Source organism: Adiantum capillus-veneris, chromosome 22, assembly GCF_014529385.1.
Source record: "Adiantum capillus-veneris isolate H3 chromosome 22, ASM1452938v2, whole genome shotgun sequence".
NCBI lineage: Eukaryota > Viridiplantae > Streptophyta > Polypodiopsida > Polypodiales > Pteridaceae > Adiantum > Adiantum capillus-veneris.
The window spans coordinates 114116090-114140676 of NC_140952.1; the positions used below are offsets into that span (position 1 = coordinate 114116090).

General features: G+C 41.8%; 1 protein-coding gene and 1 long non-coding RNA gene across 3 annotated transcripts in view; one reads left to right on the plus strand and one right to left on the minus strand.

Annotated features, from left to right (window-relative positions):
- On the minus strand, window positions 1-3196 carry LOC147430046 (uncharacterized). 2 transcript variants are annotated; one of them, XM_086496238.1, is made up of 4 exons: window positions 3107-3196; window positions 2806-2810; window positions 2439-2704; window positions 1-2144 (listed from the first exon to the last, which is right to left on the minus strand). In XM_086496238.1, the coding sequence occupies exons 1-4, from the start codon at window positions 3179-3181 to the stop codon at window positions 472-474; spliced, it is 2019 nt and encodes a 672-aa protein (XP_086352364.1). In that variant the 5' UTR covers window positions 3182-3196; the 3' UTR covers window positions 1-471. The 2 variants fall into 2 exon arrangements, with proteins under 2 accessions (XP_086352364.1, XP_086352363.1); XM_086496237.1 differs by lacking the exon at window positions 2806-2810 and having other exon boundaries at window positions 3037-3194.
- Window positions 2777-24587, plus strand: part of LOC147430047 (uncharacterized) — a 25667-nt gene continuing 3856 nt past the window's right edge. The window contains exon 1 of the long non-coding RNA XR_015185920.1: window positions 2777-2905. This is a non-coding gene — a long non-coding RNA (uncharacterized LOC147430047). The remainder of the gene's footprint in view (window positions 2906-24587) is intronic.

The window sequence follows — 24587 nt, forward strand, 5'->3', positions numbered from 1 at the left end:
TCACTTCACCTACTTTTAAATTAAACTAAGTGTTCACCTACAATTGAAACTATGCCTTTGGCACTAGCTCCCTTTAAGGAAGCATTGGGAATAAATTGGGAGAGTTGATAAGCTAGAGGATGTCACTAACATATCCATTTTCTAACTAGGGATGGTCATCAATCTTAAATCTACAATGTACATTTCTTTGTGAATGTTCACTTCTCCTCCTCCTCCTCCTCCTCCTTGTAAGGCCTAATGAGAAACTTGTGCAGCCTATGCAGGTCTCAAATGATGTTATTGATCAACCAGTTTTTGATGCAGATCTACAATATATAATTGATAAAGGTAGGGCTGAAATTGACTAGAGGTTTGCCAAGATGGTTGGTGCAAACCTTGCATGACAATAAATTGGTTGCTCCTAGCTTTGCAAAGTAGCCAACAAACAGGGATCGGCCCTCTGCAAATTTTTGCATCATCGCTTTCGACTCATTACCCACCCGCTTCCCTCAACATGGAGCCCAACAATCCTTTCTTGTGTAGATGCAGAATGTTGTCAATGCCCACAATGTATTTCCCTCTCACATAAATAGTGGGCACTATCGCCACTGAGATGTTCAAAGCATGCCTGAGCTCTTGCTCATCTTCTTGATGCTCCGATACACTCTTCTCTTCAAAAGAAATCCCCATTAAAGATTGCAGAATGCTTCGTACATGACTGCAATCCTCATAAGCCTTTGAGCCCACTTCTGCCGTGGAGTAGAACACTACACTGGTCATGCCCGTGTCATCTCTAGCTCTCACTTGGAAAAAAGCTTTTCCTATATCTAAGCTGTTCTGTCGCATGAAAGCCCGCATGTTTTCTGCGTATTTACATTTTCTGTCGGGCAATTTCCAAGGTTCACAGCAGTCTTTTGCGTCCTTCCCTGCATTGCTGTCTGGCTTCATCGTATCAAAATTCAAGTTTTCTGCATTTTTATTCTGGCTACACACAGAGTTCGACCTGCTCTTCCTGAGAGCCTTCACCAGGCGCAGAAAATTGTGTGGGCTGTCCTCTATACTTCTCACTGCATTCCACTCCTCTTTGGAAAGGTTTCTTACAGCATTTTCAAAAGAGTCAACCATCTCAGGATCGAAGACGGGAATTCCAAAGTCTTCTAGCTCCAGTCGATCTTGACATTGCAATGTTGGCAAGTAATTTGAGGCACTTTGGGATGGCAGTATATGAAGTGTTTCAGAAATAGGACATTTTCTGTCAGATAGTAAGCTAATTGCAGGCGTCAAAGGATGACTACTAGAGGGCAACCAATCCTTAAGGCTTGTGGTGGTTGAAAACTGCGGACTTGAAGGAGACCCGGTGCCTTCCCCTTCATACAAATGAGCAGTTGCAAAAGCCAGACTATCACTTATACAAATAGCTGCTGTTGCTTCATGGACCGGTGTGTGAAGAGCATCCACATTTGAATAGAGAGAGTTTTTCCTCTCACTACCGCTATTATGGTTGAACATGTATTTGAAGGAAATCTCCCTTTGCAGAGTTTCTCTCTTTTGACTCAATGGATCATCTATGGTGGTGATGCTTGTGCATTCAGGGATACTAATGACACCATTTTCATCATGAGGGTGGATGTTCTGGTCTAATATGGTTTGTCCAAATGGGGCCACCATCATTTTCTTTTTGTGTTGGTGAACTTCTCTTGAGCTCATCAAAGGCGATAGTGTAATCCCTCGTCTTGCAGAGAGAGCCATATCCACATCTTCTACAGATCCAATCAAGTTGATAGATGAAGAAGATTTGGGCCTTTGTTTTCTAGTTCTCTTGTTGGCTGAGACAATATCAGTTGCATGCAACTTATCAGAAGGTTTGCAAGAGACTATTGTCGAAGATGTTTGCTTGATTTCAGGTAGCACCAAATTCGAAGAAAACTCATGCAAGTTTTCAAAATTTGCAGAAACATCTTCCTCGCCAAGCCCCTTCATGAGCTCCAGGATGTCGATAGTCTCCAAGCTCTCCTTGGTGCTGGAAGTTGATCCTTCAGGCTCTAACGAATCAGACGTGCTCTTTATGCTCGATACTGGGACAACGGTATCTTCCACCGAGTTCGTATGTACAATTGCATCTGATTTTATAATCGGACACCTTGCATGCGTAGGAACACAGCTTTCTGTAGCAAAAGATAAAAACTTAGCCCACGGAAAGGCTGCGCTAAGAAGCTAACCTCTCCCTTGTCATGAACCCTTGCTTTAGCATGATACTTATGATGAACAGGCATATATCGTTTACATGAAAAGCACAAAAGAGAACGTCTTTACAGATTGGAGCTTTGATATCTACTATGAATGCCAAGCAAGAGGCCAGGGTTTCAGAACTCAAAAAATAATTTTCGTAGGGCGAGATTGCTCTCCCCAAGATGCACTGACGTGAGACCACAGCCTCAAACGTCCAGGAGAAGACATACCTGACGTAGAGGAATTTTGCAAGAAAACTTTGCTATCCAATGGCTTGACAGGGGCATGCTTTCTAAGGATTCCATAATTGGCTGAGAAGATAGCAGCGACGTAGCTCCCGTCCGACTTTGTCCTCAAGCTCCTGTTGATTTGGATGGTAAACCTTCTGTGAATCATTTTGTCCCATGAGGAGGTCTCCTTTAAGCTTGTGGTAGGGCTTTCGACCTCCTTCGAAAACGCACATCCCATAATATTGCGAAAAGAGAGAATGAGAATTCTGCAAAAAGAGAATGAAGTGAGACCCTGGCAAAGGGATTGGAGGTTACAACTAGAGGCAGACTGGTGTGACTGCAAAAATGCCAAGCCAAGCCAACTTACAAGACCTACAATCGCAAGACCCAAATGAGTCAAGGATGTGAAGGTGATGAGAAGCAGCCAGAATCTTGGAATGCAAGGGATCGGGCTTATAAAAAGAAAGGTCCACTCTGATCCTTGTGCGCGTGGGTGCCTGTGTGTGTGTGTGTGAGTGTGTGTGTGTGTGTGTGTGTGTGAGAGAGAGAGAGAGAGAGAGAGAGAGAGAGAGAGAGAGAGAGAGAGAGAGAGAGTTACCCGGAAACATGGGTGGTATGCCACGGACAGGGCGTCGGAGTGAAAGAGAAACCGCGTGTAGGTGGGTCACCTTCCCTGCCCCGCCTCCTTTCTTTCGCTGCTCAAGAACAACAGCAAAGACATGGCGACGCTGTTGCGGAAACATGTTGACTCCCACTACATAAAAGAGTGTGCATGTTGTTGTAGTTGGCATTTTACAGTTGCATATTATGTACTGTTGTGCTCAAAGGGAACTCGATAATAATGCATATGCATATGGGATGTAAATCTCATGACTATTAATTAGGTTAACATAAGATGCTACTAGTGGTAAAGGCGAGAAGCTTTAAGCACGCCCACTATGATTCAACCCCTACGACGTACGGGCGTGGGTGTCGGTGTGGGTACAATCACCTAACATTATTTGATTGCAAAATAAAAGATGCTACTAGTGGTCTTGTAACCTTATAAGATGCTACTACTAGTCAACACTGGCCTACTATTGACTCTATGCCACTCCATCGAGAATTTAGTGAATTTTTCATCAATGGAAACTCCAAAATCCTATGTTAGTTTTCACCTCATTATAAAGAAAACTAGCAAAATTTTTCCACATCCCACAAACAACTTGCTTTTCTTGCTTACCTAATAGTTGGCTAGAGGACAACTACGAGAGGAGATGTTTCAACCTATTCATGTCGCTTATGAGATGGAAAGGTGAACACCATCCAATGACTGAGTAAGGAGCTCTTGAACAAGAGATGGAAAGGGATCACGTGTAGAATAAGGCATGCAGGTGGTTTGAACTGCACAATGCTTAGCCTTATCCTACACATGAATTTTGGTGGAAATTTCTCTCTTACGGTGCGCTGAGAACCTATGTGCAGCTCTCTATGCGTACTATGAGGGCAATTCCTTTCCACGTTTTTAGATAATGGCCAAAAGGATACTAGGAACATGCTACTCGTGAAAGACTCAAAACAAAGTGATCTAGGATAGGATTACTTACTTGACCAAATGGAAAAGTAATGCTCTTTTGGTACATCAAACTAATGTAGCTCAATGGAGTTCTCTTAGCCTAAAATATTTGATAGATAGCTTAGTTGCATTCTCGATACCCAAACAAAAATGTGGATTGTTATCATTAGTAACTGACAACCTTCTTGTTGGGATAAAGACCACTATGGCTTGGCAAGTGGACATTATTGGCCGTCCATATCACCACTATGTGGATAATAGAGAATAAGAAGCTGCATGATTTTTGTGCCTATACTCCACGAGATCTCTATGTATTCTTCTTCTTCTTCTTCTCTTCTCTCTCTCTCTCTCTCTCTCTCTCTCTCTCTCTCTCTCATCCATTTTTGACCTAGTAGACAATAGTTCACTCTTTTGATCGTAACTTTCTCAAATAGACTCCGATTTGGGTAATCTATAGCTTCAATCAAAGAGCATGATGCCCTGTAGGTAGTAATGTAAAAAAAAGAATTGGTTAATAAAATGATTTTCTGCAACAAAATTTCTAAATTGAACAGGCGCGAGGAAGTTGACTCTCATCTCTTATTTTACATACAATGTCTTCCGGCCCTCGCAAGAGTTCTTCTTCTTCAACAAGGTCCACAACCATTGTAGAAAATGATCCAAAATATCTCAAATATGGAGATAGCAACACAACCACTCCATCAACGACATTAAAAACCATGATCATGTCATACTTGGTATTGTTGCAAGTGACCGTAAACAAGCAAGTTGAAGACTTACGGGGCACTTGCAATGGAGAATGGCACGCCAGGGGTTCTTGTTGTTGAGAATGAGCATCTTGAGTGGAAACTTTAGATACAAACAACACCTTTGATGCAACTTAAAGAGGAAGTTAAAGAATGTAAAAACTCTATTGTGGACTTGAATGCTTTGAAGCAACGTATGCGCAAACTGGAGTATAACCATGTATTGAAAGAGGAGAAATTTGACACCATGATTTGTGATATATGTGATATGAAAAATGTATTCACAAACAAGTCTTGGTCAGATGTATGTGATACCAATGTGGTTCCTAATTCCTCTCTCATGTGCAAGCTATGGTCCAAACAAAGAATGTTGAGGATGTGGATATAGAATATTTGAAGGAACAGGAGCGACATTCCAAGAACATTGTTATTTATGGAATTCTCGAAGAGAAGTTAGAGACACCTCCTTCTCTTGCCATTATTATCGAATATTTTTTCAAAACCCACTTTGGCATGCCTTGAGTTACGGTTAACGGAGCACAAAGAGTGAATAAGAGAAGTTAGAGACACATCCTTCTCTTGCCATTGTTATCGAATATTTTCTCAAAACCCACTTTGGAATGCCCTGAGTTATGGTTAACGGAGCACAAAGAGTAAATAAGTAAGGAGCTTCTCGCTTGAGAGAATGGCCGTTTGTATGCACCATGCCGGATGAGACCTAATGAGAGACTATTCTTGATAATAGTAGGATTTATTTGAGAGATACAAAATATTTTATATTTAAAGATTGCACTATTAATTAAAAAAAAATGTGCGTCGCAAGGCTGTTACCATATACATGTGGTAGTGATGTGTGTGAACACGCTAGGATCGTCGGGGCATTTTTTCCCTCTTTAGGAGGTTTTTTCCCCTGAGCATTGTATATACGCCCATCACTCTAGAGCTATCAATCTTTCCATTTCACACTAAGTAACACACTCTCTATTGTGTGCCTTGAGCTTCCTTTGTCTTCTCCAAGCTGTGTGCGTTTCTCTACAACCCTAATTCCAACAATTGGTATCAGAGCAGGTTGCGTCCTCCCGAGCTTAGTCGCCAGCTGCTCTAGTACACGTCTGCTCACTTTCTTCGATTTCAGTGAGCTTTGGCGAGCGTTCGCAGGTCGACAAATATTTTGGGCAAGCACATAGAGCTCAGTTTGCTCAGATTTCTGATTTGGGCTCATTTCGGCCTCCGTTTCCACTACAGGCAGTACTCCACAGGCTATTTCGTCATTTTGTGCAGAGTTTGTGTCAGTGCCGTTTTCTGCATAACAGGTGCCTTACAGTCTTCTACGGTTTGTGCTATATAGCACGTGGTGTTCCCCCTCCGTTTATTTTTGAGAAGTTTTCACATTAGGTGCAGCATTTACCATGGTTGACAACAACACAAATGTCTTCAAGATGTTTGCTGCTGAGGGCAAGTTGGATGGGGACAATTACCCTATGCGGGATTATATGATGCAACACGTTCTTCTGTCAAAGGGCGTCTGGAATATTGTGCAGGGCATTGGTGTACGTCCGGGTTCTAAGGATGTAGGCGATGTTGAGGATGTTGCAGGTCTTGCTGCAAGGATTGCTGCTATTAGACTTGTTTTGCCTATGGCAGAACAAGCTCCTTGGGATGTAAAGGATGCGCAGGCTCATGCATTGATTGCGTTGTGTGTGAAGCACACCATTGTTTCTCACATCCGTTCAGCAAAATCTGCAAAACAGGCTTGGGATATTTTGCCTGGTCTTTATGCAAGCCACAATGAGGCTAAAATTGCTTTGCTGCGTAAAGAGCTGGAGTCGAAGATTATGCATGAGGAAGATGATATGGACACTTTCCTTGCTAGTGTCAAGGATATCAATGAGCAACTTATTTCTGCAGGTGAAGTCATTTGAGACAGTTCCCTTGTGCAGACTGTTCTTGATGCCTTACCAGATTCTTACCAGACTTTTGCTAGTACTTAGAGACTTATGACCCAAGGAAATCCAAAAATTGTCAAGTTTGATGCATTATGCACATTGCTGTTGCAAGAGTCACTTTCTAGAAAAAACAGGACTAGACAACGTGCAGTTGAACACGCTTTTATTGCTTCTCAAAGAAAGGTTGGTAACAGCAATGCAGCCACTTCTTATGGTTCTGCTGCGAGTGGCAAAACTTATGTTCCTAATGCTTCTGCTCGTAGCACTTCATCTGGAAATTCTGGTGATAAGGGCAAGAAGAAGATGCGTTGCCATTATTGTAAAGCTAATGATCACTTGATCAAGTAGTGTCCTAAGTTGAAGGCCAAAGAGGCTAAGAAGAAAGAGGGTGGTTCCACTGCAAATACTGGTTCCACTACAAATGCAGCCATTGTTGAGTCTTCAGTGAAAGGAGACTGTGATACTGATGTCGATGCAGAATGGGCTTTTAGCGCAGAGTGCACTTACAATCCTGTTGTCCATGATGCATGCTTGTCAGTTGCTGTAGATTCACATGTGTGGTATTTCGACAGTGGTGCTACAAAGCACATTACCTCACATCGTGAATTGTTCACATCTCTCGAGTCTGTCCCTCATGGGAATTCTGTCACTTGTGCCAACAATGCCTCTTATCCAGTTCAGGGAGTTGAAAAGATTGTGCTTACTGCTGCTAATGGCAGTTCCTTCACACTTGTTGATGCACTTTATGTACCTGGGATCAAGAAGAATCTCTTGTCTGTATCCGCACTTTCTAGACTTGGACTTGTAGTCAAATTTGTGGATGACAGATGTATAGTTCACGATCTCAGTTTTGGTGATGAAATTGTTGCATCTGGCCTTTTGTGCCGTGGGTTCTATAAGCTCACTTTGTATGACAAGTGTGGACAAAATTTTGCAAATGTTGTTGCAGATTGAAGGGCTATTTCAGATGCAAAACTTTGGCATGCACATTTTGGTCATCTGAAATATGCCAGTTTGCTGCGTTTGCAAAAATCTGATATGGTTGCTTCTTTGCCGCCTCTTGAAGCACCTGTCAAACATGTTTGTGAAGGTTGTATTTTAGGTAAGATGCAGTGTTCTAAGTTTATAAAGGATGGTTCAGTTCGGGACACATGCAGGTTGCAACTTGTGCATAGTGATGTTTGTGGGCCCATGCAAACTCCGTCCTTGGGCAATTACCTGTACTTCGTGACATTCATTGATGATTACTCCAGGCATGCATGGGTATTTCCGCTTAAAGCGAAGTCGAAAGTTTTTATGTGCTTCAAACAATTTCTGGCTATGGCTGAAAATGTCTCGAAATGTACTATGGGCACCCTCCATTAATGCATTTCTAGCTAGTCGTGGGATAAAACACCAATGTACAGTGCCTTATACACCTCAACAAAATGGTGTTGTTGAGAGGAAAAACAGGTCACTATGATGGAAATGGCATGATGTATGGTCAAAAGTCAAGCTTTGTCACATTCTTTTTGGCTTGAGGCCATCATGTGTGCCACTTATGTACTTAACATGTGTCCTACGAAAGCTTTGCAGTCTATTACTCCATATGAAGCATGGCATGATAGAAAGCCTTTTATTGAGCACATGCGTGTTTTTGGCTATTTGGCATATGCTTTGGTGCCACAAACACAACGCAGAAAATTGGATGATAAGGTTGTCAAATGCATTTTTGTTGGTTATAGTGCTGAAAGCAAAGGTTACAGGTTATATCATCTACAAACAAAGTGTATTCTGGTTTCGCGGGATGTAGTGTTTGTGGAAGATTATGTTCAGCCCTTGCTGTCATGTACTAGAGACAATAATGTAAGCTCACAGGACATTTATGACACTTTGTTGCCTCTTTTCAGTGGTGGAAATATGAATGTAATTTCCAATGAGGCAAATGTACAGCCTATGGGGGTTTCTGAAAATGTTATAGATCAGCCTATTACTGATGCAGATGTACATGATGTACTTGATGAGGAAAGGGCTGAAAATGAGCAGGCTAGAGGTATGCCAAAATGGCTGGTGCACACTTTGCGTGACAATAAATTGGATGCACCTTTGTCTAGTCATACTCGTTCAGGCTCTCGCCATGCATCTTATGCATCAGATTGTTATGCTTTGGCTGTGTCTAGCTTACATGATGTTGAGGAGCCTTTGTCTTTTGATGAAGCACAGAATTCTGAAAATTGGATGGCTGCCATGCAATCAGAATATGATGCACTTATAGAAAATGACACATGGACTTTTTATGATTTTCCTCCTGGCAAAAGGGCCATTGGTACGAAGTGGGTTTACAAGTTGAAACGCAAGCCGGATGGTGAGATCGATCGCCATAAGGCTCGACTTGTTGCAAAGGGTTATGCACAACAAAAAGGCATACATTATGAAGAGACTTTTGCTCCCACTTGTCATATGATTACTGTGCACTTTCTATGTGCTTTGGCAGCTCATTTTGGTTGGGATGTACATCAATCAAACATTGTTACTGCTTTCTTGAATGGTGACATATTTGAGGAAGTTTATGTAACGCAGCCTCGCGGTTTTGTCAAGAAAGGACAAGAGGACAAAGTGTGCAGATGTAAGAATGCTTTGCATGGGTTGAAGCAATCTCCTCGTGCTTGGTATGAGAAAGCTAACACTCATTTGGTCAAACAAGGCTTTCGTAACAGTCCAACAGAAAGCACATTGTATGTAAAGCGTGAGGGTGATGTACTTCTCGTTGTGGTTCTTTATGTCGATGATTTGTTGATCACTGGACCAAATGAGAGACATATTGCTGAATTTAAGGCTGATGAATGCTACTTTCAAGATGAAAGATTTGGGGCTGTTGCATCATTACTTGGGTATACAGTTTAAGCAGTGTGATGGTGGTATTGCCTTGTGTAAGAAAAGTTACATAGAAACATTGCTATGTAAGTTGGGACTTGAGGATTAAAAAAGCTATTGCCACTCCCATGGAAACAGGTTTGAAGTTGAGTCTACATGATGCTGGCAATCCTGCTGATGTCACTCTTTACCAAACTGATGTTGGGGGTGCCTCATTTATGTATGCAACACGAGGTCAGATATTCAGTTTGTAGTCTCACAGGTCAACTGATTTATGCATAGCCAGGGTCTAAGCATTGGCAGGATGTGAAGAGGATTTTCCGCTACCTTAGTGGCACTTTACATCTTGGCTTGTTTTATCACAAGGGGGGATCATTGCCGCCAGATTTACATGCTTTTTTGGACTCAAATTGGACTGGTTGTTTTGACATACAAGTGTCCACAAGTGGTTTTTGTTTCATGCTTGGCAGTTCATGTATATCATGGTTGAGCAAGAAGCAACCTATTGTGGCTACTTCGAGTTGTGAGGCTGAGTACAGGGCAGTCTTCAAAGCTACGGTTGAGTGTGTATGGCTCAGATGCCTTGTGGCTGATTTGGGTGTTGGATAGGACACTGCCAACACTATCTACACTGACAGTCAGAGCGCATTGGCAGTTGCGAGGAACCCAATTTTTCATGCTCTCACAAAGCACATTGAGGTGCATTACCACTATGTCAGGGAGAGGCTCCTAGCAGGAGAGATCAACTTGGCTATCTGCCAACACAGGACAACCTTGCAGATCTTTTCACAAAGGCATTGTCTCGTGAGAAGCTTGAAGCTTTCTGCAAAGCTTTGGGCTTACTCCCCTTTGTGGACTGATCATGTCCTCGGGGCATGGCACTTCCCTTTACTCATGTGCCAGCTCTTGTTCACCGCATCACTCCAGGGGAGATTTGTTACCATATACATGTGGTAGTGATGTGTGTGAACACACTAGGATCGTCGGGCATTTTTTCCCTCTTTAGGAGGTTTTTCCCCCCGAGCATTGTATATATGCCCATCACTCTGGGCTATCAATCTTTCCATTGCACACTAAGTAACACACTCTCTATTGTGTGCCTTGAGCTTCCTTCGTCTTCTCCAAGCTGTGTCATTTCTCTGCAACCCTAATTCCAACAAAGACATATGAGGATAAAAGTAATAAAAACAAGGAGATCTCTCATGAAGAAAACATGCCCAAGGAGAAGGAAAGTCCCTCATGAAAATAGAAATGCATGACCTATGAGACCGAGTTACATTTGAAAGTATGCTTTTGGAACTGCAATGGATACCCATGGAATGCAAGGGTTGGTATAGATGAATTAACAAGCGAAGCCGATATTATACTTCTTATTAAAACTTGGGAGCATGATACACAAAGGATTTACATGCTAGAGGATTACAATGTACATTCATTGACGTGGTCAAAGAATCTCAAGCAACAAAGAGGGCAAGGAGGGGTAGCATGTATGATTAAGAAAGGATTGGAAGATTTTGTATCAAGTGTGAAAGATAACAAGCACAAACGTTATGTATGACTAAAAATTATGACACCAAAAATAGCACCCTTCTTTTGTAGGCGATTGCTACATTTCTCATCATGATTTCCCCTTTTTTCTTGCATGGATAGAGATCAGTCATTTGTTGATTTATATGAGTAACCAAATGCTGGAAAGATGCCATTTTATGGTTCACTCCCATGTACACCTGCTTTTTTTCCTCTTGAGGATGTGTGTGATGGGCTCAAAAAGTTGGTCACTCACAAAGCCGGAGATCTTCAAGATAACAAGCGAGAAATGATTATATGGACAAGAGCTTTTATACCTGATTGGATGTGTGATATGTTCAACATCTGGTTTGATGAGGAAGACCGATTTGCATCCTTCCAAAAAATCACGTATGGCTAGCTGAGGGAGGTGGCTTTTCATTGGATAAGTAACATCTCTTGTGAGTTTTAGGGCTCGCATCCTCAAAGGATGGTATATCCCCCGTAGTTTGGCTTTTGATACAAAGCATCATACCCTGTATTACAATTTCATAAACCAGATATTATCTATTAGTGGTCTATGATCGATGATATCTTCTAAGAGTAGCTGTAGAACATAAAGCCTAAAAGCAACATTTTTTGTATAGAGATTACATGTGATTTGTATAAAAACTTACCCCACAAGTGGACAAAGTGAGAGCATGAGAGGATAAAGAGAGAGAGATAGAGAGAAAAAGAGATAAAAAACTCCATTTTGGGGTTATGTCACTAATATAAGATATATACTACTTTTAAATAAGAAGTAATGTATTTTACCAAAATTTTGGTAGAGTTTTGTTTGTAAGTAGACTCATTTTTCAAAAAGTAAACCGGCCCTTCTTTATTAGGATCCTCACATGAGGATTTTGTTTTTGATGATAATCCATAATTACTTGACAAAGAACGTACGTAATTTTAAGGACACGGTTATGTCAGACTTTTAACACCAAGAAACATATTTTCTCTTTTTTCAAAATTTTGGCAAAGTTCTGTTTGTAATTAGACATATTTTTCAAAATAAACATGCCCTCCCCTCTGAGGAGCCTCACATGAGGAAAAAACCATTTTGAAAAACTTTCCCAAAATTTATATCAATAAGCATAAAAAAAACTTCCTTTACAAGTAATTGAATCAATCTTTGAAGTGTAAGACAATCCCCCTTTTCCATTATCAATACCAATTATAAATAATACTTTGTTTTATAAACTTAGTGTTTAAAAACCAAACATATTATTCTAAATATTGGCTAGACATTCTCTCGGTAGACAGGAAGTCTACTTGAAAGCCCGAGGTTGTCATTTGCACAATTTGTGTTGAGACTGCACCTTGTCTGTTACCTTTATGTATGGCTTCCAAAAGACATACAATATGCTTTTTCATGAGAGGACGCTTACCATTGTATGCCTTTCAATTAAACAATGTTCTCTTTTATGTCTAAAAGAATTTAAGTAAGCGACATGATATGTATATCCAATAAATCATTTAGAAATTACCAATATAGTAGTTGCATGTTCCTAGAATCATTACATCATATTACACATCGGTCTAGATTATGCATTCAATTGCACCGTTATACTAAAAGAGCAGCATTGTTTTCCATGATGCTATTATGATTATCCAACAAGTAGAATCTTTGTATAACATGCTTATGCAAACCAAAATCATACAATCTATCTCAGCGTATACAAATCAACAACCATGAAAAACCGTCAAGAAGTCTTCTTACCGTCTGTGTAGTATTACCAATGCCGTAAAAAATAGATTTTATGGCTTGTGCGTCCGGATGATCACTGGCCGATTGTGTACTGGGGTAGCCTACTGCTTGCAAAGGTTGTATGACTATGTGTGTGTGTGTGTGTGTGTGTAGCTTGTGTAGGAAAGACCCGGGCAGTACCTCCCTCAAGTGTGTGTGTGTGTGTGTGTGTGTGTGTGTGTGTGTGTGTGTGTGTGTGTGTGTGTGTGTATGTGTGTGTGTATGAGACTACCTGATCTGTGCGCAATTGTTAAGCAGGGAGAGATATGAGCAACATTTCTCCCAAGTGTGTGTGTGTGTGTATGAGAATAACCAAACTTGTGTGCACTTGCAAAGTAGGGTACGCTACTGCAGTCTTCCATCAAAGGTTATACATGTAACCCACAGCGGCACCTTTATGTTTACCATCTGCACAAGCCAACTTTTTGATCTATATTAATCTTGCCCAAAATTGATTTTCAAAGATCTCTTTTTTCTATATTCATGCTAAGTATTTTACTCAAGTGAGGTTAAGTTACATGCAAGAGATAGATAGAGAGAGAGAGAGAGAGAGAGAGAGAGAGAGAGAGAGAGAGAGAGAGAGAGAGAGAGAGAAAGATTGACAGATAATCAAGATGGCGGTAGCCTTACCATATAATATCATTTTTTCATTCATTTAGAATTGTTTTACCAATTGCTTGAAACTGACCTCCTAGATAGAGAGATAGAAATTGTTTTACCAATTTCTTGAAACGGACCTCCTAGATAGAGAGATAGAACTTGGGAAAAAGCAAGAGCAAGAACAATATTTTTTTAAAAAAACCGCCACTACACACATTGTTCTATATAAAGAGAGAGAGTTTGGGCAAGAGAGGAAAGATATGGGTTAAAAAATATGGTGATGCTCTTAATGCTAACATCCGGGATTCAGAGATAGATAGATAGATAGATAGATAGATAGATAGAGAGAGAGAGAGAGAGAGAGAGAGAGAGAGAGAGAGAGAGAGAGAGGAGAGAGAGAGAGAGAGAGAGAGACTCAACCCTGGGAGTATGCCCACTTGGTGGGGGATAGCCCACCATGTGGACATATCCCCCACCAATGATTAATATTTGAGTTTTCTAAAATTATGAATTTCTAACTTTCCATTCTCAAGTGATCTGTTTATTTGAGAATGTATCAAGCTTTCCTTTGCTTTCCAAATTCTGGTGTTTTTGCAGAATATAATTTATCCAATAGTAAACAATATCCATGACTATGTGAAGCATTCAACCCATGGTTAGTACTGTAACACATTAGGTGACAAGTTGTCTTGCATTGTTTATTATTTATAGAAAAAAAATTGTACATATGTCATGGTACCCGTTCCATTTTCCAAAGAAAATGAAGGAGTATATACCAAATTTTTACTGAACTAAAAAGTCATTACATCATCTTAATGAATTACATATGAGATAAAAGGACGCCATCATGTTGTGTACTGAAATGGTATCACTACAAGAGGTTATGTGCTCTTGTGACGCTCTTAGCGACGGAAATACACTGGGTTTTTATAACCCCCGGCGTCGCTATAAGCGTCGCTAAAAGCGTCGCTACGAGAGCGTCGCTATGAGCGTCGCTATAGGCGTCGCTATAGGCGTCGCTATAGGCGTCGCTATATAGCGACGCTCATAGCGACGCCTATAGCGACGCCTATAGCGACGCTCTCACAGAAGAGTATAGCGACGCATATAGCGACGCTACAGAGCCATAAATAGCGACGCATATAGCGACGCCTGAGAGAATATTTTTTTGGTGGCAGGGCATTGAATGCCTGCCACCCATCAACCATATTGTACTTGATTCACTTTTTAAAAAAAGTGCAAAGGTAAATAATAGACCCAAAATAGTCACCCACAAGACGCATTGTTTGCAAAATTGACAATTGTACACATCATAGACAAACTGAATTGATTGGCAAATGTAATAATGACAATTGTACAACATCATAGGCATAAAGAATTGATTGGCAAAAGGAATTGCGGTGACAAATGTAATAATATACATGGTTCAAAAAGACGTATAAAATCCGTCTCATGATACATAAGCTATGAGAAACCCTAAACTAATGCTATCTAGATACGGCTAAACTGACGTCGTCTAATCAGACGTCTCATCGCGTCCAAGCGGCGTATCTGTCGGATTCTGCAAAAAAAGAAAATAAGACAGTTTTCAGTAAGTATAAACATATAACGACATTTATAAAACAATACAAAAAATAAAAAAGAGTAAACCCTAATACTAACCATGCCGCTGCGAGAACTGAGAATGTCCATCAGGGCGTTTAAGCCCTTCCTGCCTGCGTACTCGCGCTCGTACGGTGTGGGATCACGTCCTGTCATCGACCACTGTCAAAACATACAAAGATTTCATTATGTTAGAACTAAAAAACTCATAAACCCTAAACTATCGAACATGCATAAAGAGCAATGTGAAAAGACTTACAAAATCGGCTTCAAATGATGCCCATCCACCGCTCCCCAAGTGGTGCGAGCTCCCTGCCTCTACTCGCGCTCTGGCTGCATCCTTTTGTTGCTTCCACTTGTCGGGATTCTCGCGCGCTGCTTTCTTCGCATTCTTCCAATCTTCTTTGGCCAGCCAATCTGGCCTATTCCACCCATTCTTGATTGCTTTTTGCACTTCGGAACGCTTGTGTTTGCAGTATTCGCGCATTCGAATCTTCATCAGGTCTTCATTGAAGCGCTGATCCCGTGTTGGAACGGGAAACTCATCATGAAGTATGCTGATGACTCTGTTTTTTAAATCACTTGGTACTTCACTCCATTTGTTTAGTATATAGTGTCTAAACAGCTGAGAGCAAAGACCACGCATGCGCGAGATCACCTTCTTGCCGTCATCATCCATGATGATGCCGCCGCTGATGTCGACGGAGTAAGGCAAGCCCTCTGGCCGGTGACGCGTGAACCTGGGTGTCCCGGCAGGGGTCTCTAGCGGCGTGTCGATGGGGGTACGGACGTCAGGTGTCTCCACCGGCGTCTGGGCCCCGAAGCGAGGAGTGTCGAGTGGGGTGGCTCCTGGCGGAGTAGGTAGAGGTGTGTAGCTTCTAGGAACAGTCAGCCGTGCAAAACCTGGCGTAGACGGCGATGCTGTGGCTGGTGTGGGGGCGGGCAAAGAAGGGGAGGGTAAAGAGCCTCGTCGAACACGAGGCGGTGTGGAGGCATCGGTGGCGGAATCCCCACAACAACCGCCACCGCCACCACTAGAGCGCCGGTGTCTAGAAGAGTGTGACGCTCGTCTCGTCGACGCCGAAGCTTCGGAGCGCGCCGAATGCTCCGAAAGAGAGGGAGATGCGGATGGTGTAGGAACGCGCGATGATGCGCCAGAGCGATGACGCTCCACGTACCACTGTCTCTGCTGCGGTGACAAAGAAGAAAGAAACTCCTCATCATCCATACCTGCATTAAACACACGAATATTTAAACTTAATATTGAATGAATAGAGTAGACAATGACGCAAAGACCATTAAATACAATGACGTAATGACGCATATAAATACAATGACGCAATGAATCGAGTGGTAGAAGAGGCAAGTCGAAAACTCAGAATTTTCAATCAAAAGATGTGAGCGCGAGTAGAAAAGAGCGTTACACACCATGGAAGCTACTTAGAGAGCTAGAGCTTTTACAGCACGGAGCAAAATTGTTCAAATACAATATTTGTGGCTTTAAGAGATCTCTCTCTCATCCTCGCATAACTCAGCATAACTTCCTATATCTATATAGAGCTCTCCGTTTAAACACATATCCTCTGTTTCATTTTGTAGCTCCTCTGCATGCACCCCATATAGAGCAGTAGCATCTTGATGCTCGTCTGGCACCACCGCAGCGGCTTCTGATTGAGCATCTTCTCTGATCTCCTCCATTGATGTCGTTGTGATTGGCACATGGTAGCCTTCATACGTCCTTGCACTACGAGGGGCTAACTCTATGACGTACCACCAGTTTGATGTAGACTTTGTAGGATGAAATACTACCTGCCAAAGCCACATAACTTACATGAGAGCTTTCAAGCACATAACTTGTAAAAGGGGGATGTTAACTATTTATATACTTACTTGTTCACAATGCTCGGGTAGTACGAAAGTGTCTCTTAGGTCAGTCCATTTCTTAGTAGAATCCACCTCAAGAAAACCAGACTCTCCTCTACGCACAGTAGCGTTTCGACCCTCCATGATTATCTTGAACCATTGCACGTCGAACAAGTCGACAAAAAATCCTCTGTAATCGATCCTCAAAATCTCTTGCAGCGTGCCGAAGTAAGTGAGTTCCGCCACCACGGGATCTGCATCAGAGGAACGTCGTCGACTAGACTGTTCAAATTTTGCCATGATTCCACAATCTTGAGTAAAACGCTTTTTGTCGATTCGTTCCACCCTAAAATGTCGACCTTTACACCATGCTGCTGTGTATGACTTATACTACAACGAACAAAGATTATGAGTGGCCGTTCAAACGTTTATAAATAAAGTCACTTGCTAGTCGTACATTGCAAACTTACCTTGGTCGCGCAACCCCGAGAGTACTCCCACTCTTCTTCAGTCACTTCGTCACCGCATTGTTGTGCGCTTTTCAATTGGTTGTGCAACCATCTTAAGCTCATGAAGGTTGGTAGGCTCTCCAGAACCGCTGGATAGTGCATCGGTGGTCGTCTTCCCCGTCTCCACTCGATTCGTGCCCTTTGTCGCTCTTGCTTTGCATCCTCATATTGTGAAATCCACTTTTGCATCACTGGATTGTGAAGCATGCAAAATCGGTTGATTTTAGCCTCTAGATCTTCCGTCATCTTCTTCTCAACACCGAGATTGCACATGACAATCCCAGATATGCGCTCATCATCTATGGTTCGCCATAGCGTGTCCCGGGATTTATCAAATCCGTCTAGCCACTCTCCAATGTACACTAGGGACTCTGATACCAACCAACCTTCTGCCATGCTACCCTCCGGACGTGCCTTTTGACGCACATATCCCTTAAGCGTTTTCATGAAACGCTCTAAGAAGAACATCCATCTGGAATGAACTGTGCCAGCTATTTCCACCTCATCAACTATGTGAATAAGAAGATGCACCTGAATGGTTAGCATTGTAGTAGGAAAATGTTTCTCAAACATGCACACAAGCTCCGCAGCATTTAGTTTGGCGAATGGTATGGAGTCTACGTCGATCTCCTTTTGTGAGATCCATTGCACCAGCTTTGCAAGTTTGTAGATTGTGTTACGGATGTCGAGAGACAAACATCCCTCAATGGCAACCGGTAAAATAAACTGTAAAGTATGTGCAGCAATGATATTAAAGTCTACATTTTATGCAATGATATTAAAGTCCACTATGAACGTACCTGACACATTTTATGCCAATCGTGTGACTTCAAACCGGTAAGCTTTCCTTCTTTAGTAAAACACGTTCGGAGCGAGTGCATTACGCCAGTGGGGGTCCGCAAAGATCGAATGGCCTCTTTTACTTTGCGTTCTTGGGCTCCTGTGAAAATCCATGGTGCTTTAGGAAGTTTTATCGATCCATCAGACGCTGTTTGCGGCCAATATTGCTCCATACGATCCACATTTCTAAGGTCAACTCTGGCTCCCAAAGTATCTTTCTTGCCGGTCAAATGGTCCCATAGTAGATTACCCACATTCTTGAATATGTGCATTGGATCGAGCAAGTGATTGATCACGAGTCGAGGCCAGTATGGTAACTCGTACCATAGAGATAGTCTCTTCATCCCTGGAGGCAATCCGTCATCGCACATCTCCTTCTGCTCTAACCATGCTTGTGCAGACATCCTTGGTGGCTCTCTTCCCAAAAAGCCGTCGCGTAACACATGATTCTCCGGAAGATACGCTTGATGACCTTCGTAGATTTGCTTCTTCAGTGAGGGTGCTCTACGTGCATTCAGTCTAGGTCCACATGTGACACATGCTCTGTATCCGCTTGTTTGAAGCCCTGCATGTATACACATGATAATAGATCAACTATGGGGAAAAACCAGATTTACAGTGTCTGAGAGAGGAGTGTCAATAGATCACCTGAGCATTCTGTTAGCCCGGGATAGTCATGCATGGTCCACATTAGAATACCTCTGATCAAAGCATTCCGTCGTCCTGTGTGTCGGCTCATATCCACCACCTCTATGCCAATCCACAATTGTTGTAGCTCTTCCAATAGTGGACGAAGATACACATCCATATTCCCCACTTTATATCGCCCTGGCACAATCAAGCTTAGCCATAGGTGCCCCTTCTTCGTAGTCAACCACGGGGGAATGTTGTAGTTGACGATGACAACGGGCCATACACTGTAAGATGTTGATCTTTGACCAAATGGATTTACGCCATCCATAGCCAGGCCTAAGCGCAAATTTCGAGCTTCCCTGGCAAAATCCGACCATGTTCCATCTATATGTTTCCAGGCTGCGCAATCTGCAGGAATTCGTAGCACACCATCCGAAGATTTATTCTCCTCATGCCATGATGCTAGGGCGGCCATGGACTTACATTCGAAGAAATGCTTGATGCGAGGAAGCAAAGGAAAATGTCGCAAAACCTTTTGTGGAATTTTTGTCCCGTGGAGATCTACTCGATATCTTTCGGAATCACATTTCGGACACTTCTCCATGTCTGTGTATTCCCCTCTGAAAAGAATGCAGTCATTAGGACAAGCGTGGATAGAATTGTAATCCATCCCCAAGTTTCGCAAAATCTTTCTTGCTTCATCTCGGGAATCTGGCATCACATTGTCAGCTGGTAGAATGTGCTCTTTCAGCAATCTACACAACATAAAAATATGATACAGTCGTGTAAAAATCTATCAGATCATTATACACCATGAGTTCTATTAAAGTAAACTAATTGTAATAGATCACCTGAAAAGCGCTGTGACGCTAGTGTCACTCCATCCAAACTTTGCCTGCATGTTGAGAAGAACCAGGAGTGCTTTCAATCTAGACATACGTGCTCCATTATACAATGATGTATCGGCTTCACTTTTCATATCATCATAGATAAGCCTTTCTGAATCCATGATCGTCTCGATCATTTCATCAATCTCGGGCTCAAACATTGCCTCGTTGGGAATGTGCTCTGCATGATCATCCCCCGAGCTGTCAGAGGCTACATCTTGTGGCCTCACATATGCTGCTTGACCAAAGCGCCTGCGAATACGTCTATTGGGTTGCAAGATTGCTGCTTGTTGGCCAGCGTCAGAGTCCGACGAGTTATAATTGGCAACAACTCGATCTATAATAGATGGATCGAACTCGCCAAATTCACGAACGTGCTGCAAAGAAACACGTCTTGTCCGTCGCACAGCATGCTTGCATTGATTACAAGGACATAAGACCCTCGTTGAGAGATAGGTGTTTCGGTTGGACGGTCCCACATCCTCGTCGCTACTCATAATGAGGATAAAAAACTTATAACCTAGACAACAAATTTAATATTCTATTGGCATTCTTCGTCTTATCTCTCTCTCTCTCTCTCTCTCTCTCTCTCTCTCTCTCTCTCTCTCTCTCTCTCTCTTTACCTCACATTCTCTAGTCATGTCCAATCCCCGCACACCTCGGTCTAGAGGTGCACGGAGATCAGAACCACCGGGTTATAATCTCGTCTTTATTGGTCAATACCTATATTTGTGGGTACAAGAAATCTAGACACCCACGTCTACATGATACTGCATGTAGTGGACAAAATCCCTTTGCCTCTTCTCTAGCTGTAGCACTTCACTTCATCTTAACATCTTTTCACAGTAGATCTTTTCACTGTTCGTCTAACTCTAAACCCTAAACCGTAAGTAATTCTTGCGTGGACTCGATCTAACGTAAATAAGCGTAAATCTAAATAAACGTAAATCTAACTAAAAATAAAGCTAAATCTAATTTAACGTAAGTCTAATGACTAGAGGTTGTCTAGATGGTCATTGTGTCGGGGATGTAGTGACTCTTGCCGCCCTGAAGATCCACCTTCTTCCCTATCTTCTGAAGACATTTCACCAGTACTTTTGGATCGACGGAGCCCACTATGAGAGAAGGCAGCAATACCCTATATTCCATTGAGGGCTTTCTTCACCCGCTTCATGCAGGCATCGCAGTCTATGGAGACCCGCATCTAATCTAATATAACATAAATCTAAATCTAGCTTAAATAAATGTAAATCTAGTTAAAAATAAACCTAAATCTAATTTAATGTAAGTCTACATATAACCTAATCTTTAACGTCTTTTAAAATAGTTTCCTACGACGTTATAACTCTCTTCTTCCTGTGTGTGTGCGCGTGTGTGGATGTGTGTGCCAATAAAAAGAGATAAATGGTATAACCTTTCTATCACCCATGCCAAGTATGATAGATTGATTATGCCATTTCTCTCTTGAATAATAGGTCTTCAGTTCAACTCTTCGTCGGCTAGATCTTTAGGTCTTTTAATTTTAATTAGTTTCTTACGACGCTCCCTTAGTTTCTCTTTCTTTCTCTTTCAATGTGTGTGCGTTTTTTTGGATCGTATGCATGTTTTCTTTCTCTTTTCCTCTCTCAATGTGTGCGTTTTTTGTTTATGCATGTTCTCTCTCTCTTTTCCTCTCTCAATGCGTGCGTTTTTTGTTTATGCATGCTCTCTCTCTCTTTTTCTCTCTCAATGTGTGTGTGCATTCTTTGTTTATGTATGTGTGTGCGTTTTTGCACTCTCTCTCTCTCTCTCTCTCTCTCTCTCTCTCTCTCTCTCTCTCAAAAACACTATATGTGTGTGTGTATGTGTGTGTGTGTGAGAGAGAGAGCGAGGGAGAGAGAAAGAAAGGAAGGGAACATGAGAATGAGGAGAGGGAAGGAGCATACCTGTCTCTCCTTCCTCTCCTCGTGCGTGCGTGTGTGTGTGTGTGTGTGTGTGTGTAAAAGAAAAAGAGAGAGAGAGAGAGAGAGAGTGAGGGAGAGCGTTACCTGCTCTTTGCTTGAGGGCGCCGAAAAACTCAGATCTGAGATCTGAGTTTTTGGGCGCGCTCGGTTATTTTTTTTACCCCAGCTGGCGTCGCTATGAGCGTCGCTATAAGCGTCGCTATGAGCGTCGCAAATTTACAAAGAAATTTGCGACGCTCATAGCGACGCTTATAGCGACGCTCATAGCGACGCCGGGAATTTTTTTTTTGAGCGTCGCTGTGTGAGCGTCGCTAATGTGAAGAGCCTCTTGTAGTGTATGTCTGTCTGCCATTCTTCCTTTTCATTGTGTGTCCTCGCTTTGTTGATTACTCTCCTGCATTCAAACCAGTTGTTTCAGAGATATTTCTCTCAATGCTCCCACAACTATGTGCATCATGTTCTATTTCTTGTTTGTTTATTATATTTGTCAAAGATTTGACCTTGAACCTAATACCAAGAAAGTTACCTTTTAATAGAAATTGTGGATTAATGTTTTGATGCGGGTTTTTTTGAATCTGTTAGAAGTAAACATAAAGCTCAGCCGTTGTAAATCATTAAATGTTGTAACTACGCATGAGGCATTATAAATGATGGCTAAGACCTGTGACACATACACTTTGTATGCTAATTGTGTAGGGCGATTGTATGAAGGATACTTGGTGTCCTGGTAATATGTCTTTTTTCCATGTTGTTTTCGTAGTATATACCCCAATGAAAGGTCCTTGTAGTATTATATTTGTGTTCAAATATGTAGAACCAAAACTGGTATGAGTTGGTTTAACTGAAGTGATATCCAATGGATATATAGTAAAGGGGTCCTCAGGGGACAATGTTTGTTGTGATTCATGCATTGCGTAATATATGTGTTATTAATGAATAGTAGATCATCCATATATTGTTTATAATTAGAATGTATAAAAGCTCAAATCATGTCAGATTTTTTGAGTCTGGATAATTTTCTAACATACTCTAGCTCAAACCAAGCAAGGTATAGATTTCCCCATAAAGGAGAACATGAGTATCCCATTGGGATTCCTTTAGTTTTTCGGTATATATCCGACCCTAACCTTGAGAAGCAATTGTCTAACACAAAGATATTTAAAGCATCAAAGAATTCGAATGACCATTTTACTTCTGATTTCTTTTCTGTAAGGGTGATTTTTCTTCTAGATGGTTTAAAACCTTAATAACCTTGACCCATTACTAATCTTTTGATGTTTCGCAAAGACTCCATCAGGCTATGCTTCCCATGGTGAGAAATTGCTTCATGACGAGCTTTAATATCATATGTATGTATAGAATAAATCAGTTTAGGAAGGTTTATTAAAGCTTTGTACTGGTTGTTAATGATCCAGTACGCGTTAGTATTAACCTTTGAGAATGTTTGTAGGTTTTTTCAAAAGTTCTTGGTATATTCAATAAGCCCGTTAGAAAAACCTTGTAAAAAATTAGTGATCATACTAGCCACAGGAGATAAAACACAATCAAGGGAATTTGTTATCCAACAAAACTCTGATTTGTGAACTTTATAGTTACCCATAATGTAGGGAAGGCCTCAACTAGGAGAAGGTATGACACTAAACTCCTTGCATCGTGAATTAATGAGAGAGACGATGGTGTTACTGCATTCGTGTATAGGCATGAATTCTGAAGAATTCAATCTATTCTTTGCATGCATTCATTTACAAATAAAGACAGGAGCTTGGGCTGATTTGTCCAAACCACATGTAAAAATGTGTATTTGGATAAATTCCAATCAGGGATTTAATATTTACGTAATTACGACAAATTTTGTGTGATCTCAAGGTTTTATTGACACATTTACATGATTAAACATGATCACAAAGAATTCGGTTAAGGCAACCTGGAAACCCACTAAAATCCCGCTGGGATTTTTAGTATTCCCACGAGCCCGCTGGGCTTTTCCATTTTCCTTGCGGGCCCGCCGAGAATACAGAAAAGCCCAATGGGCGCGTAGAATTATATACATATACGGGCCCGATCGAGCCCGTGGGCCCGATCGAGCCCGTTGCGTGTTATTTCATTGCTTCATCTTCTCACAGAGAGAGAGAGAGAGAGAGAGAGAGAGAGAGAGAGAGAGAGAGAGATCGCCTTTACAGGTACGTTGAGAGGAGAGAGGAGAGAGGAGAGAGAGAGAGAGAGGGGGTTGTGTGGGAGCGTGCTTTGCGGCGTAGTGCACGGCAGTAGAGGAGTACCTGACCACACGATCCGGGTATGTGTTATGTGTGTGTATGCGTTGTGTGGTGGTGTGCCTTTTGTCGTATTGCACGGCAGTCATAAGGCACCTTACCACACAATTGGAGGGTGTGCGTAAGCTGTTCTACGGAACAATGCTTACAACGGGGGCATCACCTCGGTGACGTGGGGAAGATGGTGTCCTTGTGGTAAGTATTGGCTTACTGTCTAGGTACTACATTGGTAATGCGGCGAATCTAGTATCCTTATGGTAAGTCAACTTCCCTTCCCCTTTCCCAAAAAACACATGGGCATCGGTCGGTAACGCGGCCATATGATGTTTGTATGCAAGCTATTATTTCTCCTTAGATTCAGGCGGCACTCGAAAGGTAATGTGGCTATAGAGTGTCGTTTGTTAGAAGCATCTGTTTTTGGATAAATGTGGCATTCAGGTCATTAACCCGGCTGTTGTACGAACGTCATATAATTTGTATGTGCATGTGCAGTTAATTTTTTAAGTATTAAGTATATGAAATTTTTGGTCGGTAACGCGGCTGTGAAGAGTGTTTCATATACAAATGTTTGAATTGTTTGATTTTGTTGTTTTTAACTGTCCAT

Bases quoted from the DNA above. Each gene is read 5' to 3' on its own strand.
- LOC147430046 (XM_086496238.1), bottom strand. From the start codon at position 3,181: ATGTTTCCGCAACAGCGTCGCCATGTCTTTGCTGTTGTTCTTGAGCAG. The intron at 2,145-2,438 runs GTATGTCTTCTC...CTTTTGCTACAG, and splicing joins GCAAAATTCCTCTACGTCAG to AAAGCTGTGTTCCTACGCAT.